The sequence below is a fragment of the Podarcis bocagei genome, assembly GCF_964188305.1.
Source record: "Podarcis bocagei genome assembly, chromosome: 3".
NCBI lineage: Eukaryota > Metazoa > Chordata > Lepidosauria > Squamata > Lacertidae > Podarcis > Podarcis bocagei.
Window position 1 is genome coordinate 78,016,761 of NC_138127.1, and position 16,613 is coordinate 78,033,373.

Here is a 16,613-nt window from a genome sequence, read left to right on the forward strand (position 1 = left end):
GGATGCATTTATATGCTCATGACCTAAAAACAAGATGGACACCACTTTTTCACTGCATAAATTTTTAAGTTCTAGGGACCTTGAGGAGAGAACTCAGCCCCGAATAATGACTACTCACACTAATCAGCCTAGCATCTCATGCTAACTCCCCCCCCAACCCATTTATTTATATGTATTAGAAATACCTAACATGTGGAATATGATTTTCACAATGCAAATACAAGCGTAGAAGAATCTTGGTTTCGTTTCCTGAGTACGAAAAGTAATGCCTTGGATTTGCCCTAAAGGAACAAAATTAGATGTGTTTATCAGAAACAGCTACCACAAAATGGCAGTTTCTAGTAAGCATGGATGTTAGGAGTAGATGTAGCCAGCAAATAAATGCTTTATCTAGATTTTGAGTTTCTAACTAGATACCACCATTTCCCAAGCCTTTATTTGCAGCCCTAAGGGTTCCAACACCTAAGCTTCTCTGGACACTGCGTTCTATGCAGAATATCTAGCTCATTTGTCTCTCCATCACCAATCCCCATAGTACAAAATTTACTCAGAATAAATTTCAGAATGCTCAGTGGGGCTTAAAAAAAAGGTAAAGGAACCCCTGACCATTAGGTCCAGTCGCAGACGACTCTGGGGTTGCGGCGCTCATCTCATTTTATTGGTCGAGGGAGCCGGCGTACAGCCGTCATGTGGCCAGCATGACTAAGCCGCTTCTGGCAAACCAGAGCAGCGCATGGAAATGCCGTTTACCTTCCTGCTGGAGTGGTACCTATTTATCTACTTGCACTTTGACATGCTTTCAAACTGCTAGGTTGGCAGGACAGTGGGGCTTACTCCCTGATAAATATGTCTAAGATTGCAGCCCCCATCTATTTTAATTTTAAGCGCTGCGGGTATCTGCACTTACCTGGGACCGTCATATGCTACTATATAGATTAATTATCAATAGTAGAAGCCTACTAATCCACCTTCTTTGTAACTCACGACTTGCAACTGGCAGTTTCTACCCACTACCTAGCAAACCTCCTGTCAATCACTGGTAGAAGCCTAATGTTGCTAGGATTTTGTTCCCCCACCCAACCTCCTTTACACAAATTATTCTACAGAACACTTCAATGCAAGGTACCTAAAATAATAAAAATTAAGCTCTTCTTGTTAGGTGAAGAATAGAGTAAATTTTGCAGTACATTATTTTTTGATTTCCAAGCTTGGTTACTTGCTTGCTTGGAAAACACAACTCACAATCAGGTTCTCTGTTAAGAAGTAGCAGCATACAGTATATTCTTTTTTAATTCCTTCAGCTCAATTTGAAGCCCGGTAAGTAAATAATGTTAATTTAATTTTAATTCAGTTTAATTTATTTTAAAATATTTCTAGGCTGCCTTTCGGGACAATGCAAATCCAAGATGGCTCACAACCATAAAAATACGAAAAGCACCAAAACCTCTCAAAGTAAAAGCCAATACAGTCAACCAACACTCCGCCACAGCAATAGTGACCATAGTTCAGCTAACAAAAAGAATAAGCCAGCTAGTCCAAAATCCTTGAAGCATGGCAGCCTATGGTAGATGCACTGGCAAGGAATGCCAAAGGTGTGGGGCAAAGAAATTCTGCTTCCTTGTAGCTACCAACCTCACAGATACACAAAAAGGGCCTCCATTTTAGGCCTCTATGTGCAAGAAACCTGATACATGTGCAAGTGATTCAACAAATAGCTTGAGCCCAAACTGTTTAAGGTGTTAAAGGCTGAAATTGTGCTCAGAAATCCACAGGAAACTATTGCAACTGGTACAAAGGTGTTACCAAAACCAGCCACCTCACTCCCGTTATGTCTATCCTAATTGGCAGGGGCTCTCCAGGATTTCTGCTGGAAATACACTTTCTCCATCACCAGTTACATGATTCTTATAACTTGGGAGATTCAGGGACTGAAACTGGGACTTGAGTATGTGCTCTATCACTTAACTATTCTATTGTGAGAAACTACAGTTTCACATTATATTTGTCTTAAGAGAGGCATCTTCATTATTTAGCAAACAGTGGCTCTGGGGGACTGACCGCTTAACAAACTATTGTATCAGAGCTTTCCCCCTCTCTTTCATTCCATTCCATATTTCTCAAGACCCAAGTACTATTTCCTCCTGTGTTGGGGTCATATTCATGTCCAGAACAGATGGCTCTCTAGAATAGGGTTTTCCCGTCCCCCTTTTATGGTCATCATCAATTCATGAAGCAGTAAATTTGCCTCAGCTCCAGATGGAGTTTGCTCTGCCGTTTTGCATTTTTGCAATATTTTAGATTCCATTCCTCCAATCTTGGTACAGTTTTGTTTTCTTTACAAATGCATACACAAGGGAGTCTGGTTTATGCTAACCACAAGTTTCTGGCTTTCACTGTTATTAAGATAAGGCAGCTGTTAAAAACTTACAAATGGAAAAAGGACGGTGTCTGTCTGCAAGGGAATTTTTCCCATCCCTTGCTTAGTACTTACACTCCAGAGGGGGACCTGAGGGGAAAATCACCATGGTAAACAGAATATGCTAAGAATCATAGGAACCAACACCTAGGGGCCAAGGTCTCTTTGCCCCTCAATAAAATATTTGAGGGGGCCAGCCCTCCCCTCCAGTTCATGGGCATAGCCATTCAAATGGTGTGTGTGTGTGCCCCGTTTTGTGATCAATTATGTGGGGCAGGGCTTACCTGGGTTCCTCCAACATTTTATTCAAGTTGGCACCCTTGGTAAAGATGTCCCACCATATTTAAAAGGGCTATTATTTCAAACGTAGTTGTGTGTGGGCAAGGGGCTTTAAAGAGATACGTTTTGGACCTTGCTGCATATCAGCATGAACTGTACGTTTTAAACCTCAGTAAACTGTGCTGAAGAAAGCCTTTTGTTTCTGTGTGGTCTTTGCATGGTAAAAGCTCTCCATGCGTCGGCTAAGCTTCCAGTGCTCTGCTAATTCATGGAGACGGGAGTGTCTCTGGCTTTTGAGCACTGCACCTTGTCACATTTAACAAGGCTTAGCTTTCTCTTTACAGCAGCAATAGGGAAACCAAGGGCAACATTCCCTCATGAACTACACGTTGGGGGGGGGCATGCAAGTGAGGGGCAGGGACAGTGGCAAAAACGGGTTTGGACAGGCAGACAAAACAAATGCAACTCTTTGCACAGGCTGCATTCCAGCCATGGGGTTTCTACAGCTACACATATCTCCATTATCACATTCCAAATCAGTAAAAGTACTTGAGCAGGGTGCAGGGCAGAGCTGGTGAGAGTTGAGGCCTGTGGAGAGGGACCTAACAGAGAGGCAGTGCCCCCCCCCAAGACCTGTGGTTCCCTGCCCTGAGTCTATACACTTAAACTGTTCTGCTATGAAAATAGAAGGGTGGACTTTTCCAGCTGCCTCAATGCTTACATGAGTGACACAGTAAATCAAATCCAAGACAGGTATTAAGTATATGAGGAGGTGGTAGCAATGATGGAATTTGATGGATTGTTGCCTGGGGTATCCTTATGAAACAGTTTTGAGATATTAATATTACTCATATGCAACTTTGTTCACATCACTGCTTATTATAGGCCATTTCTGAATACTTCGCCTGAAATGTTCTCATCAGAACATCTAGAATTGTGAACAATTAGAACAGCGACAGGGGACCTACAGCAGCCTAATTCCCTGCAGACCCTAGGTGTGGAGAGTGCAGCTGAATAGGACACAGCCTGAGGAAGTGCCATCCACTTTGGGCCTGTCCACAAAAAGCAAGTCTAGGGTGATGTCTGGGGAGATTAGGGTGATGTCTGCTGTTTCTGGGAACTCTCCTTGCTGTGAGACTTTTGTGGGTGAGCTGAGAGCTTGTTTGGAGTTACTGGGTGAGAACCTAGAGGCTGAGAGGGAGGGTGTGCCAGAAGGAAAATGAATTGATACTGATTTATAGATATTAGTAACTTTGTTATTAATGCAACATTTTTATATGTAACTGCATATTTTTGCAACATTTTATATGTAACTGTGTATTTTTGCAACATTTTGTTTATCTGTTGTTGCTTCAGTTTTCTGTACACTGCTTAGATTTTTTAAAATATATTAAGCAATATAGAAATTAACAAACCAATCAATAATCAATTCTCTGAGATTCACTTCATCTTCTGCTGTGTGTGTCTCTCTGTGTTACAGATAACTATCCACATAAAAGATAAAATCAACAGTTTTGTGGATTTTAGCTGTGTTTATTCACAGCTTTGCAAATCTTTCTAAATAATTGCATAAAATAAAGCAGAAATTGACAATCAATGAACATATACAATCCCTAACTCATCACGATCTACTTCACATGGCCACTACAAACATTCACTACCTCAAACATTGTCTCTATCAACCACTCATACATTACCGGTAACTACTCATACTAAACAATATTACAATCCAGATGCAAAGAACTACTACCAAGCATAGGCATATAAGGTACTCTTACTAATCTCTGAAAGACACCCACTGAACTATGTAATACTTCTTTCCTATATATCACTTGAAAGGTATAGGAGAGAAATGAGGCAGCCAATTTTATTGACTTGTGGCAAGAATAAAAACAGAATTGCAAAGGGTAAATGGGCAGTTAAATAGCAAGAGCAGTTTAATATACACCAAGTGACACATACTGGGGCAAAAAAAATCCTAACTTCACATATACTCAACTGGCAGTGACTGGACAGATGGCAGGTCCTGTAGTCATAGTTGGTAGCTTGACAAAAATGCTGTGAAAATGGTGGATTTCATGCGAGCGACCATTAGGAAAGAGAATGAAAATAAAACTGCATATGCCACAACGCCATCATACAAATCTATGGTGCAACCACATATGGAATACTGGGCACAGCTGTGATTGCTGCTCTCCAAGGAGCCGGAGCAACTCCCCTATGAGGAATGGTTGTAACATCTGGGCCTTTTTTGTTTAGAACAGGTGGGGAACCTCTGGCCCTGTGTGCCAAATTTAGCCCATAAGGCCTTTCCCCCAAACCCCACATACCTGCCCCACCCTTGACATAATATGTGATGTCAGCTGTGGGAGAAATGGAGACACGGCAGGTTCCTGTAGCTGGAACTAATGAGAGAGGAGTTAAATCCTGCTTCGTTTGGATGCCGGAACAAGTTACCCACTAGGAACTCGCTGACACATGCTGTCAAAGTTGGCCCACAGGATGGGGACATAAAGATCTGGTCCACTGGACCAAAACTTTCCCCCAGACCTGGGTTTTTTGGGTGGGATGGTGGTGGAGGTAAATTGAATGTACAACTTTATGAAGAAATACTAGGACTTGGAAACATCCAGTGGAAGATTCAGGGCAGACAAAAGGAAATGATCTCTTCAAATGGTGCATACATGAACTATGGAACTCATTCCCAGAAGATATAGCGAAGGCCACCTTTAAAGGGAGATTGGACAAATTCATGAATAAGCCTATCAAATGGCCACTAGTTATGATGTCAGCCTACTACCTCCAGTACTGCAGATGGCATACCTCTGAATACCAGTTGCTGGGGAGCATGATAAAGAGAGTGCTGTTGCACTCAGGTCCCATCTGTGGGCTTCCTATAGGCATCTGGTTGCATCTGGTTGCCACTGTGAAAAGAAGATGCTGGTCCAGGTGGGCCTTTGGTCTGATTCAGTAGGGTGCCTGTATTCTTATCAAGGAATGTAAGATAGGTGCACAAAGAGATACACAGAATCATGTTTATGGAGAGAAAATTGTCATGGCAACAGGAAAGGTCTCACAAGTATTTTAAAAATAGCAAATTAACAAGACCCATTTATGAAATCTGAAATCCATTCTTTTATGAATACACTTAAACACTTGCCTGCCCCCCTGCATGCAGAAAAACACAAAACTGGGTTGGATTGACAGTTTATCAAATCTCTGGCTGAGATCATTTTAAACTGTTAGTAAATTTTAGAAAACACATTGCATTAGACCTATTTTGTTTACAAAATATCTTCACACCATTATGTAAAATAGTTTGCAAAACTACAACTATTCTAACTTTTAGCCTAGTCTAGAATAGTGATTCACATTGATTAGTCCTGAAATTTTATGTGGGAATTTCCATTAAAACCCAAGTTTTTGTGTCTTTCAACAGTCCTATAAATCTGCAGTGGAATACACTTTTCTGCTTAGCAGCCCTTTTTATTATTGAAAACAGTTAACAAACCCAGTCCAGTTCTTGGAGAAGGTCCAAAAATCCTATCCTATCCATGCTTATGTTGCAATAAGACCTTCCGAATACATATTATTTTTGAGTCATCATACATAGGTTAGGCTAGAATGTTCTTATAATTCTTTATTTTTAAAATATACTTACATTCATGAGATAATTCAAACTGGAAGACTGGCTCATGCTAAAGTTAGCCAGTGGCTTTATAATCCTGCAGCTAAGAGTTTGTGACTCTTACAAATGCATGCTGACTTTTACCATCCTCAATAACTTGTCAAGATACTATTCCTAGTTCTAGTAATAATTGCAACATATCGAGGACTTGTAGTTGCAATCTGCCATACTTATGAAAATAGCCAGCAAATTTATATAAACAGATTTGCAAAACAGAACAGGCACCATGCGCATAATGTGGCTCTCATTGCAGAACATCCCTGGTACTAGAATCTAGTAACTGGATCCCTAGATTGCTATAGTAGTTTTATTTTTAACAGCTTGCCTGGTAGCCACAGGCAACCAGGAAGTCCATGAAGACAAGAAGGCGGCTAGCAAAAGGACAGAATTCTCCATTCCTCCTTCACAAGTCTGCTCAGCTTCCAGGCTAGCTGTGTTTGAAGTGAACCCCATTTCTTAGTTTAGAGCAGTGTTTCCCAACCTTTTTTGGGCAAAGGCACACTTGTTTGATGAAAAAAATCTCGAGGCACACCACCATTACAGCCCCGTGACGTCAGCGCGCAGTGTCACGCCGGGAGGGACGCACGAAAGTGTAAGTTTCCATTTTTTTCCCTCCCCCTTGCTGGGGAACCTCCAAGCTTTGGGGGTGGGGGGGAAGGAGGCAGCAAAGCGAGGCAGGAAGGAGAGCGCGGCTTGGCTGGGTGAGCTTTGGCAGGGGCAGGGAATGAGAGCCGCGAGGCGGGCGCTGCGGACGGAGGCGCTGCCCGCCGAGCTCGCAGGCAGCCAGGCAGGCAGACGGCGAGAGCCCCGCGCTGGGCGGCCTCTCCTCGCCGCCGCCACCCCTCGCCGCCCGACTCGCCCGCCTCCCTCCAGGCAACATCTCGCGGCACACCAGGCAACATCTCGCGGCACACTAGTGTGCCGCGGAACAGTGGTTGGGAAACACTGGTTTAGAGTATATGAGCACCACTGGGCCATGGCAGATATGTGAACATTTTTCAAAACCAAACTTTAATAAAACAACCCTCCCTTTCCCTACTATTCATCCTCTTTCACCTTCACTTTAATCTTTGTAATGCATCTGGCTCAATTAAATTAAAGGATGAATTAGATTAACAGATACCCAGCAGTGTCTTTTCCCACGTGTGTTCATTCTCTAATCCACATCAATAGCACTCCATTCATTAAAATTCACAATTTAATATTTTATTTCCAGATATTTAAAGTTGTTATAGTTACAATCTCTGCACAGTGTGCAGCAAAACAACTACAATACTCAGGTTATGCAAAAACATGGCATGGAACAGATCTTTTTAAAAGTCATTATACAAACTCAGCCTGGAAAGTAACAAGCAAGTAAATATCATAAGTTTTACAGCATCATAAAATAGGAACTTGGTTATCTGAAACTCACAGTTTGGTTCTTATCTACAGTAAAGGGTGCAATATTTGGACACTGAGGTCCAGCGCTGAGGGCCTTCTGGCAGTTCCCTCACTGCAAGAAGCAAAGTTACAGGGCCTTCTTGGTAGTGGTGCCCACCCTGTGGAACGCCCTCCCATCAGATGTCAAGGAAACAAACAACTATCTGACATTTAGAAGAGATCTGAAGGCAGTCCTGTTTAGGGGAAGTTTTTAATGTTTGAAGTTTTATTCTGTTTTTAGTATTCTGTTGGGAGCCGCCCAGAGTGGCTGGGGAAACCCAGCCATATGGGCAGGGTATAAATAATGAAATTGTTGTTGTTGTAATTTTATTCTCATAACATTGCCCAAGGAAGATTAGCCTGAGTTATTATGATTCCCTCATGCCTACCTAGAAAGACTCATAGCTGAACGGGATATTCTTCACTGAAGACAACGAGAAAGCCCTTTTATACATGTAGGTCAATAAGTGCAGTTAAACCCTTATATACTTGATTAGAGTCAAATGGATGAAAGCTATTCCTGCTGAAGGAGATTGTAACACCACAGGGAAGGAGGGCTTATTACCTCATGATGATGGCCTAATTCAGTTCTATGTTTAAAAACTGAGGAGGGGTACACCAATTGCCACCACTAGCCAAATAGAACTTTTATGCTGCAAAATAATGTCTCTTAGTTACAATATTTATGAAAGGCATTGTTTGCAATGTGTCCATGGGTGAACATACTTCATGGAACAGGAGGGTGGGATAGGAGGCAAAAATGCAATGTATTGGCTCAGAAGCATACTAGGGAGCCAAATCTGCTTCCCACAATGACTGGCACAAAGCAGCTCGATTGGGCACAGCCAAGTCTTCTTCTCAGTTCCTAGCTGGGTACAAACTAAAACTCATTTCACATATGAATGGATGGGGTCCAGAGCTGGCAGTGGCTTACAGTGCGATCCCTACATGACTACTCAGAAGTAAAATCCTCTGAGTTCTGGGCTTTATTTCCAAGTACCGTAGGTAGGTGTAAGATTGCAACCTCAATCAGGCAAGAGATCTTCAATCCATGGTGGACAGTGAAAATGTCAGCTCAATGTGCAGTGATGGTAAAATATGCCAATTATATAACTAGCACAATTCTACATACTATATAGCATAGTAAGAACATATATAGGGTATGTTGCGTGTCCTACATTTTCTCCTAGGTCAGGATTCTTTCCCCCGCCCCAAACGTAGAATGATGTGTTCAACATAATGGAAGAGATTTCAAATTTAGCCAGGGGACAGAAAAAACTTTAAGAAGGGCTCTGTTTAAAACAGAAGTAATTAAACTAACTGAGGAGAAGGTCACACCACTGAGTCATTTAAATTCACACCACTATGCCATTAGAGGTAGAATAAAATAAAGCTCTCATCCCTGGAGTTGACATTTTTTATTGAAATAATTTTAATTAACGTTACATTCTGTCATAACTACACACTGCTGAGCATCTTTCATCACAAGACACTCAAGTTATATTATATGTACATACATAATTTTATGTAAATTCATGGGTGGCTGCTTTCACTTTCATAAAGACAAGAGCTTTGGCGTTAAAATCATTGCCAGAACAAATTAAGATGTGAGTGTGTATTTATCTCTTTATTTCACAAGATTTATTCACTGCTTGAGTGTAATAAAAACATAAACTATTTACAATGGTTTTTTTTAAAAAAAATTAAAATCAACAGTAGGCTAAAAACCAGATTAAAACACATGTCAACATTCCACTCTTTGCGAAGAATTGATCTAACTAATCCGTGTCATCCAAGAATACATGCAGCTGCCCTACCACAACTAAGTAAGCATATAAAAGATTACACCCTGGAGGTATATATTAAGACTGGGACACACACCTCTTTAAAAGGGATCATAGGAGCCAACTCCCAGGGGCCAAGGTCCCTTCTGCCCCCACAATAAAATATTCTAGGGGGCCGGGGCCCTCAGAGTTGATGAGCATTGCCATTCAAATGGTGTGCATGGGCCGCATCATGTGATCGATTGTGCAGGGCAGGGCTTACCTCCCCCCCCCCCACTGCCACTATTTTATTCATGTTGGCACCCCTGAAAGGGATTATTAGTCAAGTGTTCAGACAGCCACTAGCCTTCCTAGTTCCAAAGAAATAGCAACTTAACATTATTAGCCCTGGGCAGCAAGTTCGTAAATCACCACCTCCCAACTGGGAGCTATGTACTTCTGCCCTTGGGGATGAAGTGGGTTTATTCATTAGATTCTATTTTCACTTTTCATCTGAAATCCTCAAAGCAGCTCACAACATTAATAAAATGGAGCTGAATACATTAGAAGCCGCACACTTCAAACAAACACCTGATGATTTCTTCATCTGCCTCCTCCCTCCCTCCCGCATTGCAGAGGAGATTTGCTCTTAGATTGGGGAGTCACGTGTCCCTATTTTGTCCATTATACAAGAAGCACAAGAAGAAAAGTCACTTCCTCTATCAGCCATTCTTTGCGAATGTGCAAACCCTCCCAATAGCTAACTTTCTCAGAAATGACTTGTCGCCTCAGTTTTAATATCCAAAGTATGTGTGATCAGATTCTCATAGATTTCCTGTTTCAAGATGCAGAGAACACAGTGGGTTCAGTTTATTGCATATTTTTAAAAACGCACCATACTTTAACAGATCACCGTTTTGTAAAAGGTTGGCTTCAGTGGCTTAGTAGAGATACCACAAATGAAGAATTGAAACGAACATTCCAGTCCTCGGGATAGTTCAGTTGGTGCAGCATGAGACTCTTAATCCCAGGGTTGTGAGTTCAAGTCCCACATTGGGCAAATGATTCCTGCATTGCAGGGGGTTGGACTAGATGACCCTTGAGATCCCTACCAACTTTACAGTTCTATGATTCTGTTCTAGCCAAACCTCTAGTACAGGTTTGATGCTAGGGTACACTGAAAAGAAAATTTGAGAATTCCTATATACTTTCTAAATTATTATTACTGGTTTTTTTTATTATTATTATTATTATTATTATTATTATTATTATTATTATTATTATTGTCAACAGAGGACGAGATGGTTGGGCAGTGTTCTCGAAGCTACCAACATGAGTTTGACCAAACTGTGGGAGGCAGTGGAAGACAGGAGTGCCTGGCATGTTCTGGTCCATGGGGTCACGAAGAGTCGGACACAACTAAACAACAACATTATTATTATTATTATTGAATCACCTCTAACATGCATCTAGAGGTGATTTACAAATATATGATAAAAGCAGCTAAAATAGTAGAAAAACATATTGCTAGTACACAAAGGTTGTTTTAAATGACTACAGCTTCCATAATTGGGTTCTTGTATTGGTACAAATGCACAAGAGAGGTAGCTAGATATGACAAGAGCTTTGGCTTCATTTCCCAGACGCTTTAAATATTCACATTGTGGCATTTCCATCATTACTTTTAAAAACAAGTGAAAGACATTGAGTAAAGTACAAGCTATTAATTCCTGTTTCAGCATATGGAGAATAAATGTGCTTTTACTCCAAGAGGCGGAAAATTTTGATGCAACTAAAGTGACATTCTGTTGCTTCCTTCCCTGTGACTGTGCTCAGAGGTGAAAAATGACAGAAATACAAACAAGTATTGCTGATTCAGTCTGTATGGTGCAGTGTGTGTGTGTGTGTGTGTGTGTGTGTGTGTGTGTGTTTTAAGGACAACTTTGTAAACATACAAAATTCATTTTGTAACAGAATTAAGAAAAAAGCCAGATCAAACAAAAGGTGAGTCATGTTGAAGAAGGTAAGGCTTTAAGGCAGTGTTTGAAATCAGCCAGGTGTCAGGTGCATTTTGCACCAGGCTATCAATCATTTGCGACCAAGTGAAGATGCCTCGGTGCCAGGATTGTGCCTGATATCTCCACCATCTGGAGGTGCATGCCTGGGGGTCACTGGATCTTGGCGGTTTTCACACTCTAATACCACATCCTGGAGAATTCTATCAGTTAGATTTTATCTGCACAATTGTAATGAATTTCAGGAACCTAAATGCTTTTTCTGTGCAGCCTGAGTAGAAGCAGTGAACAATGTTATAGTTATCCGTATTTTTTGCACCATAACACTCACTTTTTTCCTTCTAGAAAGTAAAGGGAAATGTCTGTGCGTGTTATGGAGGAAATGCCTACGGGTGGCATGCCTATGGATTTTCCTCTTCTAAAAACTACGTGTGTGTTATGGTCGGGTGCCTGTTATAGAGCGAAAAATACGGTAATTGTTACAGCTTGTCTTCACTTACCCCAACCCACTCCCCTGCTCACAGTATATATATGGACTGTCCTTGGAACTAGCCAGATGTTTAATCGATAATCAGTCAGTCCATCATTTAAAAAATAAGATTTTAGAGCTGTCTTACCCCCAAACGGCAACTAGACATTCCGTTTTGGCGACTGTAACCTTGCTTTCAGGAACCATTTTGTGCTTAGCTTATATATCTGAGTATCTAACACTACTTTAAGGTGGCAATCTTAGGAGTGAGTTTTCAATGAACACAATGGAGATTACTTCTAAACCACCATGCACAGGATGGGGCTGCATGCCCCCTCACAAGAATATAAACCTTTATATATCCCTGAAAATTAACCTTTAAAAAAAGCATACAGAAACAGATTTTAGACTATGATGGAAGAATGAAACTGTTTTGACCCTTCAAGTAGGACAAACAAATAAATAGAAGAAGAGGAGTTTGGATTTGATATCCCACTTTATCATTACTGGAAGGAGTCTCAAAGCGGCTAACATTCTCCTTTCCCTTCCTCTCCCACAACAAACACTCTGTGAGGTCAGTGGGGCTGAGAGACTTCAGAGAAGTGTGACTAGCCCAAGGTCACTCAGCAGCTGAATGTGGAGGAGTGGAGATTACGAGTACACCGCTCTTAACCACTACACCACACTGGCTCTCTAGGGCTTATCTCCAGTTCTTGATAATGGAATTTGTCTCAAGCTTAGTCTACATCACAGGGGCATTGTGAGAATAAAGGGGGTGGTGTGGGATAAAAAGGATAATGGGTGCTAGTGCACAATGGATTAAAGAGAAACAAACTAAGACCCATATAGGGTCTTAGCCACTTGCATTGATAGGTGCATCCCAAGCTAAAGACCTAGTGGTAGAAATCCTTTAATACTGCTACTACCAGCAATTAATAACAAAATAATAATAATAATAATAATAATAATAATAATAATAATAATAATAATATGTACCCCACCCATCTGTCTGTGTTGCCCCAGCCACTCTGGATGACATCCAACAGAATATACAAAACACTACACAACATCGCACATTAAAAGCTTCCCGATACAGGGCTGCTAATATTATTGCTGATAGTGTGCTGTAGAGAACCAATTACTGCTACATGTATTGCTTCTGTAGAATACAAATTGGATAAGTGAGAGTTTCTTTTTTTCTCTCAGTTCACCATTCAGAGACCAGTAAAGTTAGCCAGGAGAACGTATTTGATATCTCAGTAGGTCCAGAGTCCTCCAAAATCCACCCAAAGCTCAAGAGAACCCACAGAGCTATTCTGCAGCAACGTCCTCCGGCTACAAAGCAATTTACAAGGTGGCAACACACCACACACACACACGCACACACACATATATATAATGTAATTTTAACAACACCAACATCTGTTAACACCTCGTTTCGCTCAAGACTGTACAACTGAATGACAGCTGGTCACCTCGCAATCAGAAGTGGCTCTGCCAGCTCTCAGTTTAGAAGGGGTTATTTATCATTTATGCATTCAGTCATCTTTTTGACTATCACTATAATTTATTTCTCACTTATTTGGAGTCAATCTAGATCAGCATTGTCTACACTGACTGGAAGCAGCTCTCCAAGGTTTCAGACCAGGGTCTCCCCCAGCTCTACCTGGAGATGCTGGGGCTTGAACCTAGAATCTTCTACATGCCAAGCATGTGCTCTGCCGCTGAGCCACCATGCCCCTGCCCCACTACGCAGCATCCTTTTCAGTGTACTGTTTAATCCCCACCATATATTCTCCCCAAAAGTATATACAAGTGGGTTTACAATTCAAGGCATCCCAGCTGAGAGAAAGTACATATAGGTGAAACTCGGAAAATTAGAATATCATCAAAACGTTCATTTACGCCATCATCATCAGAATTATTACAAATAAAGGCTTGACATATCTCGCTTTGCATGTCATGAGTCTATCTCATATATTAGTTTCACCTTTTAAGTTGAATTACTGAAATAAATGAACTTTTTCACGATATTCTAATTTTCCAAGTTTCACCTGTATGCCTACAGGTGTTTGGGGGAAGAAAACAGTTCATCCTGTTGTCAGATGGTCACTTTTGTTCCAACCACAGGTAGAAATGCAGTTTACTGCATGGATAGAAATCCCCTTTCTGCAGCTCCATATCAGGAAAGCTAGTTTTCACCGAATATTTGCTCCTGTGCAGCTATAAAAGCTTGTAGCTCCTTTCAATAGCCTCACCCATGAGACATTCTGAAGATTCTTCAGTTTAGCTCTTCCCTCAGCCCTCCTTTTTCTGTTCAGAGCTGATCAAAGAAGCTATACGGCTCCTTTTCCCACTCAAGAGGAATACCGGTATGTTTCACCCCTTGAAAAAGTTCTACCTCTTCCTCCTTGCATACATAAAACCTTGCAGGCTATCATTGGAAGAGCGGCCCCTTCCTGCATGAGAATTCAGCGAACAAAACAAGCGGGGAAGCCGACAGTGAGCAGTCTGTCCTGCAGGTAGGGGATATGCTAACCCAAAGTTGCTTCCGCCTCCCTTTATCTGTAAATGTCCCAACAAGATTGGCAGACATGGGGTGTGTGTGCAGAATCAGCAGTGTTATCCTTGCGGTTTCTGGATTACGTCCTGGAATGCAGACTGCAGCCCTGAGCTTCACACTCAAAACACCAATACTGTATTGATGATCATTACCATGGCTGCAGGCATAAGAACAAAACCGATCGGCGGCAGCTTCAGGCTAGACAAAAGAAAGCACTTCTTCACACGCGCTGGCATCATTAACTTGTGGAATTCAGCGCCACAGGTTGTAGCGACGGCCACCAGTTTCGATGCCTTGGGCAGAATTTTAAGACCTATTCCTAATATGGAGGGCAAGCGCTATCCGTGGCTAGTAGTCAGGATGGCTATAGGAAAGCTTCCATGTCCAGAGACAATGTACCTCCGAGTGAGTGTGCGTGCGTGTAAAAGGTGGCAAAGAGCAGCAAAATGAGATTGCACTCAGAGCCTGCTTGTGGGTTTCCAGAAGGCACCCGCTGGGTCACTTTGGGAAAACAGGATGCTAGACTTAGATGGATTTTGGGTTTGATCCAGCAGGGTTCATCTTAGGTTGAAGAGGGGGGGGGAAGAAGCCCACCCTGTCCCCCATCCCAAGCTGCGAAAAAGCAACGTTGTCCAAGGAACCTATGTGGGTTCATTTGCCCATATTAAGTACTTTTCTTCCCGCCAGCTTACTTGCATCTCCCTCTGCCCGCCGCTCGAACAACTTGTTTGCCATCTCACATCCGCGACCCACTTTCACATCTCCCAAGTAACCGAGAGCAGCAGGTTGCAGGGAATTAATTTGCCGCTGCTCGTCAATAAAAGTAGCCGCGAGGGCGCGAAGGCGGGTGCCTGCTCCCAGGCTCCGCTCTCCCGAGGCGCTGTGAGGCAAGCAGCCGCCCCGACGGCCTTCAAGGGCAGCCCCTTGGCACATGGCGCTCGCCCAGATGCCCGCCCGGAGAGGGATCTCCCCCGAGCCACAGGAACCCTCCCACGCCTGAGCGCGTCCCATTTCCCGCCCAGGGCGCCCCCCCCCTCCAGGCTGAGGCGCCACGAGCCGGGGCTGCTTACCTAGCCCTGGCACGAAGGTGTTGAGGAACAAGCAGATGACGGCCACCGGGAAGGGCATGTAAGGGATGGCGGCGCGAAGGGGTCCTTTCTTCTCCCGCACTTGCACCACCACGCCGCCGGAGGAGGCGGCGGCGGCAGCCCCTCGAGCGGCGTCGCCGGCAGCTGCCCCGGCCGAGTCCCCTTCTTTGGGGCCGTGGTCCATGACGCCTGTTGAAGCGAGGGAGGGGGGGCAGGGAGAGGCTGGCGGGCCGCGCCCCGCGAAGGGTCTCTGCCCGGGAGCAAGGAACCGGAGCTGCCTGAGGAAGCTCCCCTGCGCGAGTGAAGGGAGAGCGGAGCGGCGCGCCAGGCGAGGCGCCGCGCTCAACACGCGCCCAGGCTCCCGAGTGAGCGGCTTAAAGAGACAGCGCGAGCGCGCTCCCCGTCTCCCTCGCTCACGCACTTTGCGCTCCCGCTTCTCACACACGCCTCCTCGAGCACGCCGAGGGGTCTGGCCGGCGCCACCGCGCACGCGCTTGGCCTTCCCGGCGAAAAGCGCGCGGTGCCGGCCTCGCCCGCCCGTTCCCTCCCGCCAAGTCCTCAGGCGCCTCACCTCACAGAAACTCTCCAGCGCGCGCTCTCTCTCCCCCCCCCCCTTCCTTCAATCCAGCGCTCAAATGATAGAAAACATCTTGAGATACCCACCCGCTACCTTTTTTTAAAAGCCACAGGGGAGCCATGAGTTGTTTATAAAAAGTCAGGGGAGGGTTTATGGATTTCATAAAGGCAACTTTAATACATTTCCCGCCATAGCCACCTAAGCATTGCCGAAAGAGAGAGGCAATCCATCACCAGGAGGAGGACTCAGATATACACAAAATTTGTATAGGTATTTATAGCTAAATGCACATGTAGATAAAGTGACGAACTTTGCAGTAGTGCCATAGAGGAA

The 16,613-nt window shown here is 43.4% G+C and overlaps 1 protein-coding gene across 6 annotated transcripts in view; it reads right to left on the bottom strand.

The window, feature by feature from the left end:
* The window catches only part of STUM (stum, mechanosensory transduction mediator homolog), a 40,818-nt gene extending 24,600 nt beyond the window's left edge, over positions 1-16,218 (bottom strand). For 2 of the 6 annotated variants that reach the window (XM_081186511.1, XM_081186513.1), the window contains exon 1: positions 15,686-16,218. In XM_081186511.1, the coding sequence (XP_081042637.1) occupies positions 15,686-15,887 (202 nt within the window). In that variant the 5' untranslated portion in view covers positions 15,888-16,218. The remainder of the gene's footprint in view (positions 1-15,685) is intronic. The other 4 variants (XM_081186514.1, XM_081186510.1, XM_081186512.1 and 1 more) reach the window with 2 other exon arrangements.
* Between the last annotated feature and the right edge of the window lie 395 nt (positions 16,219-16,613).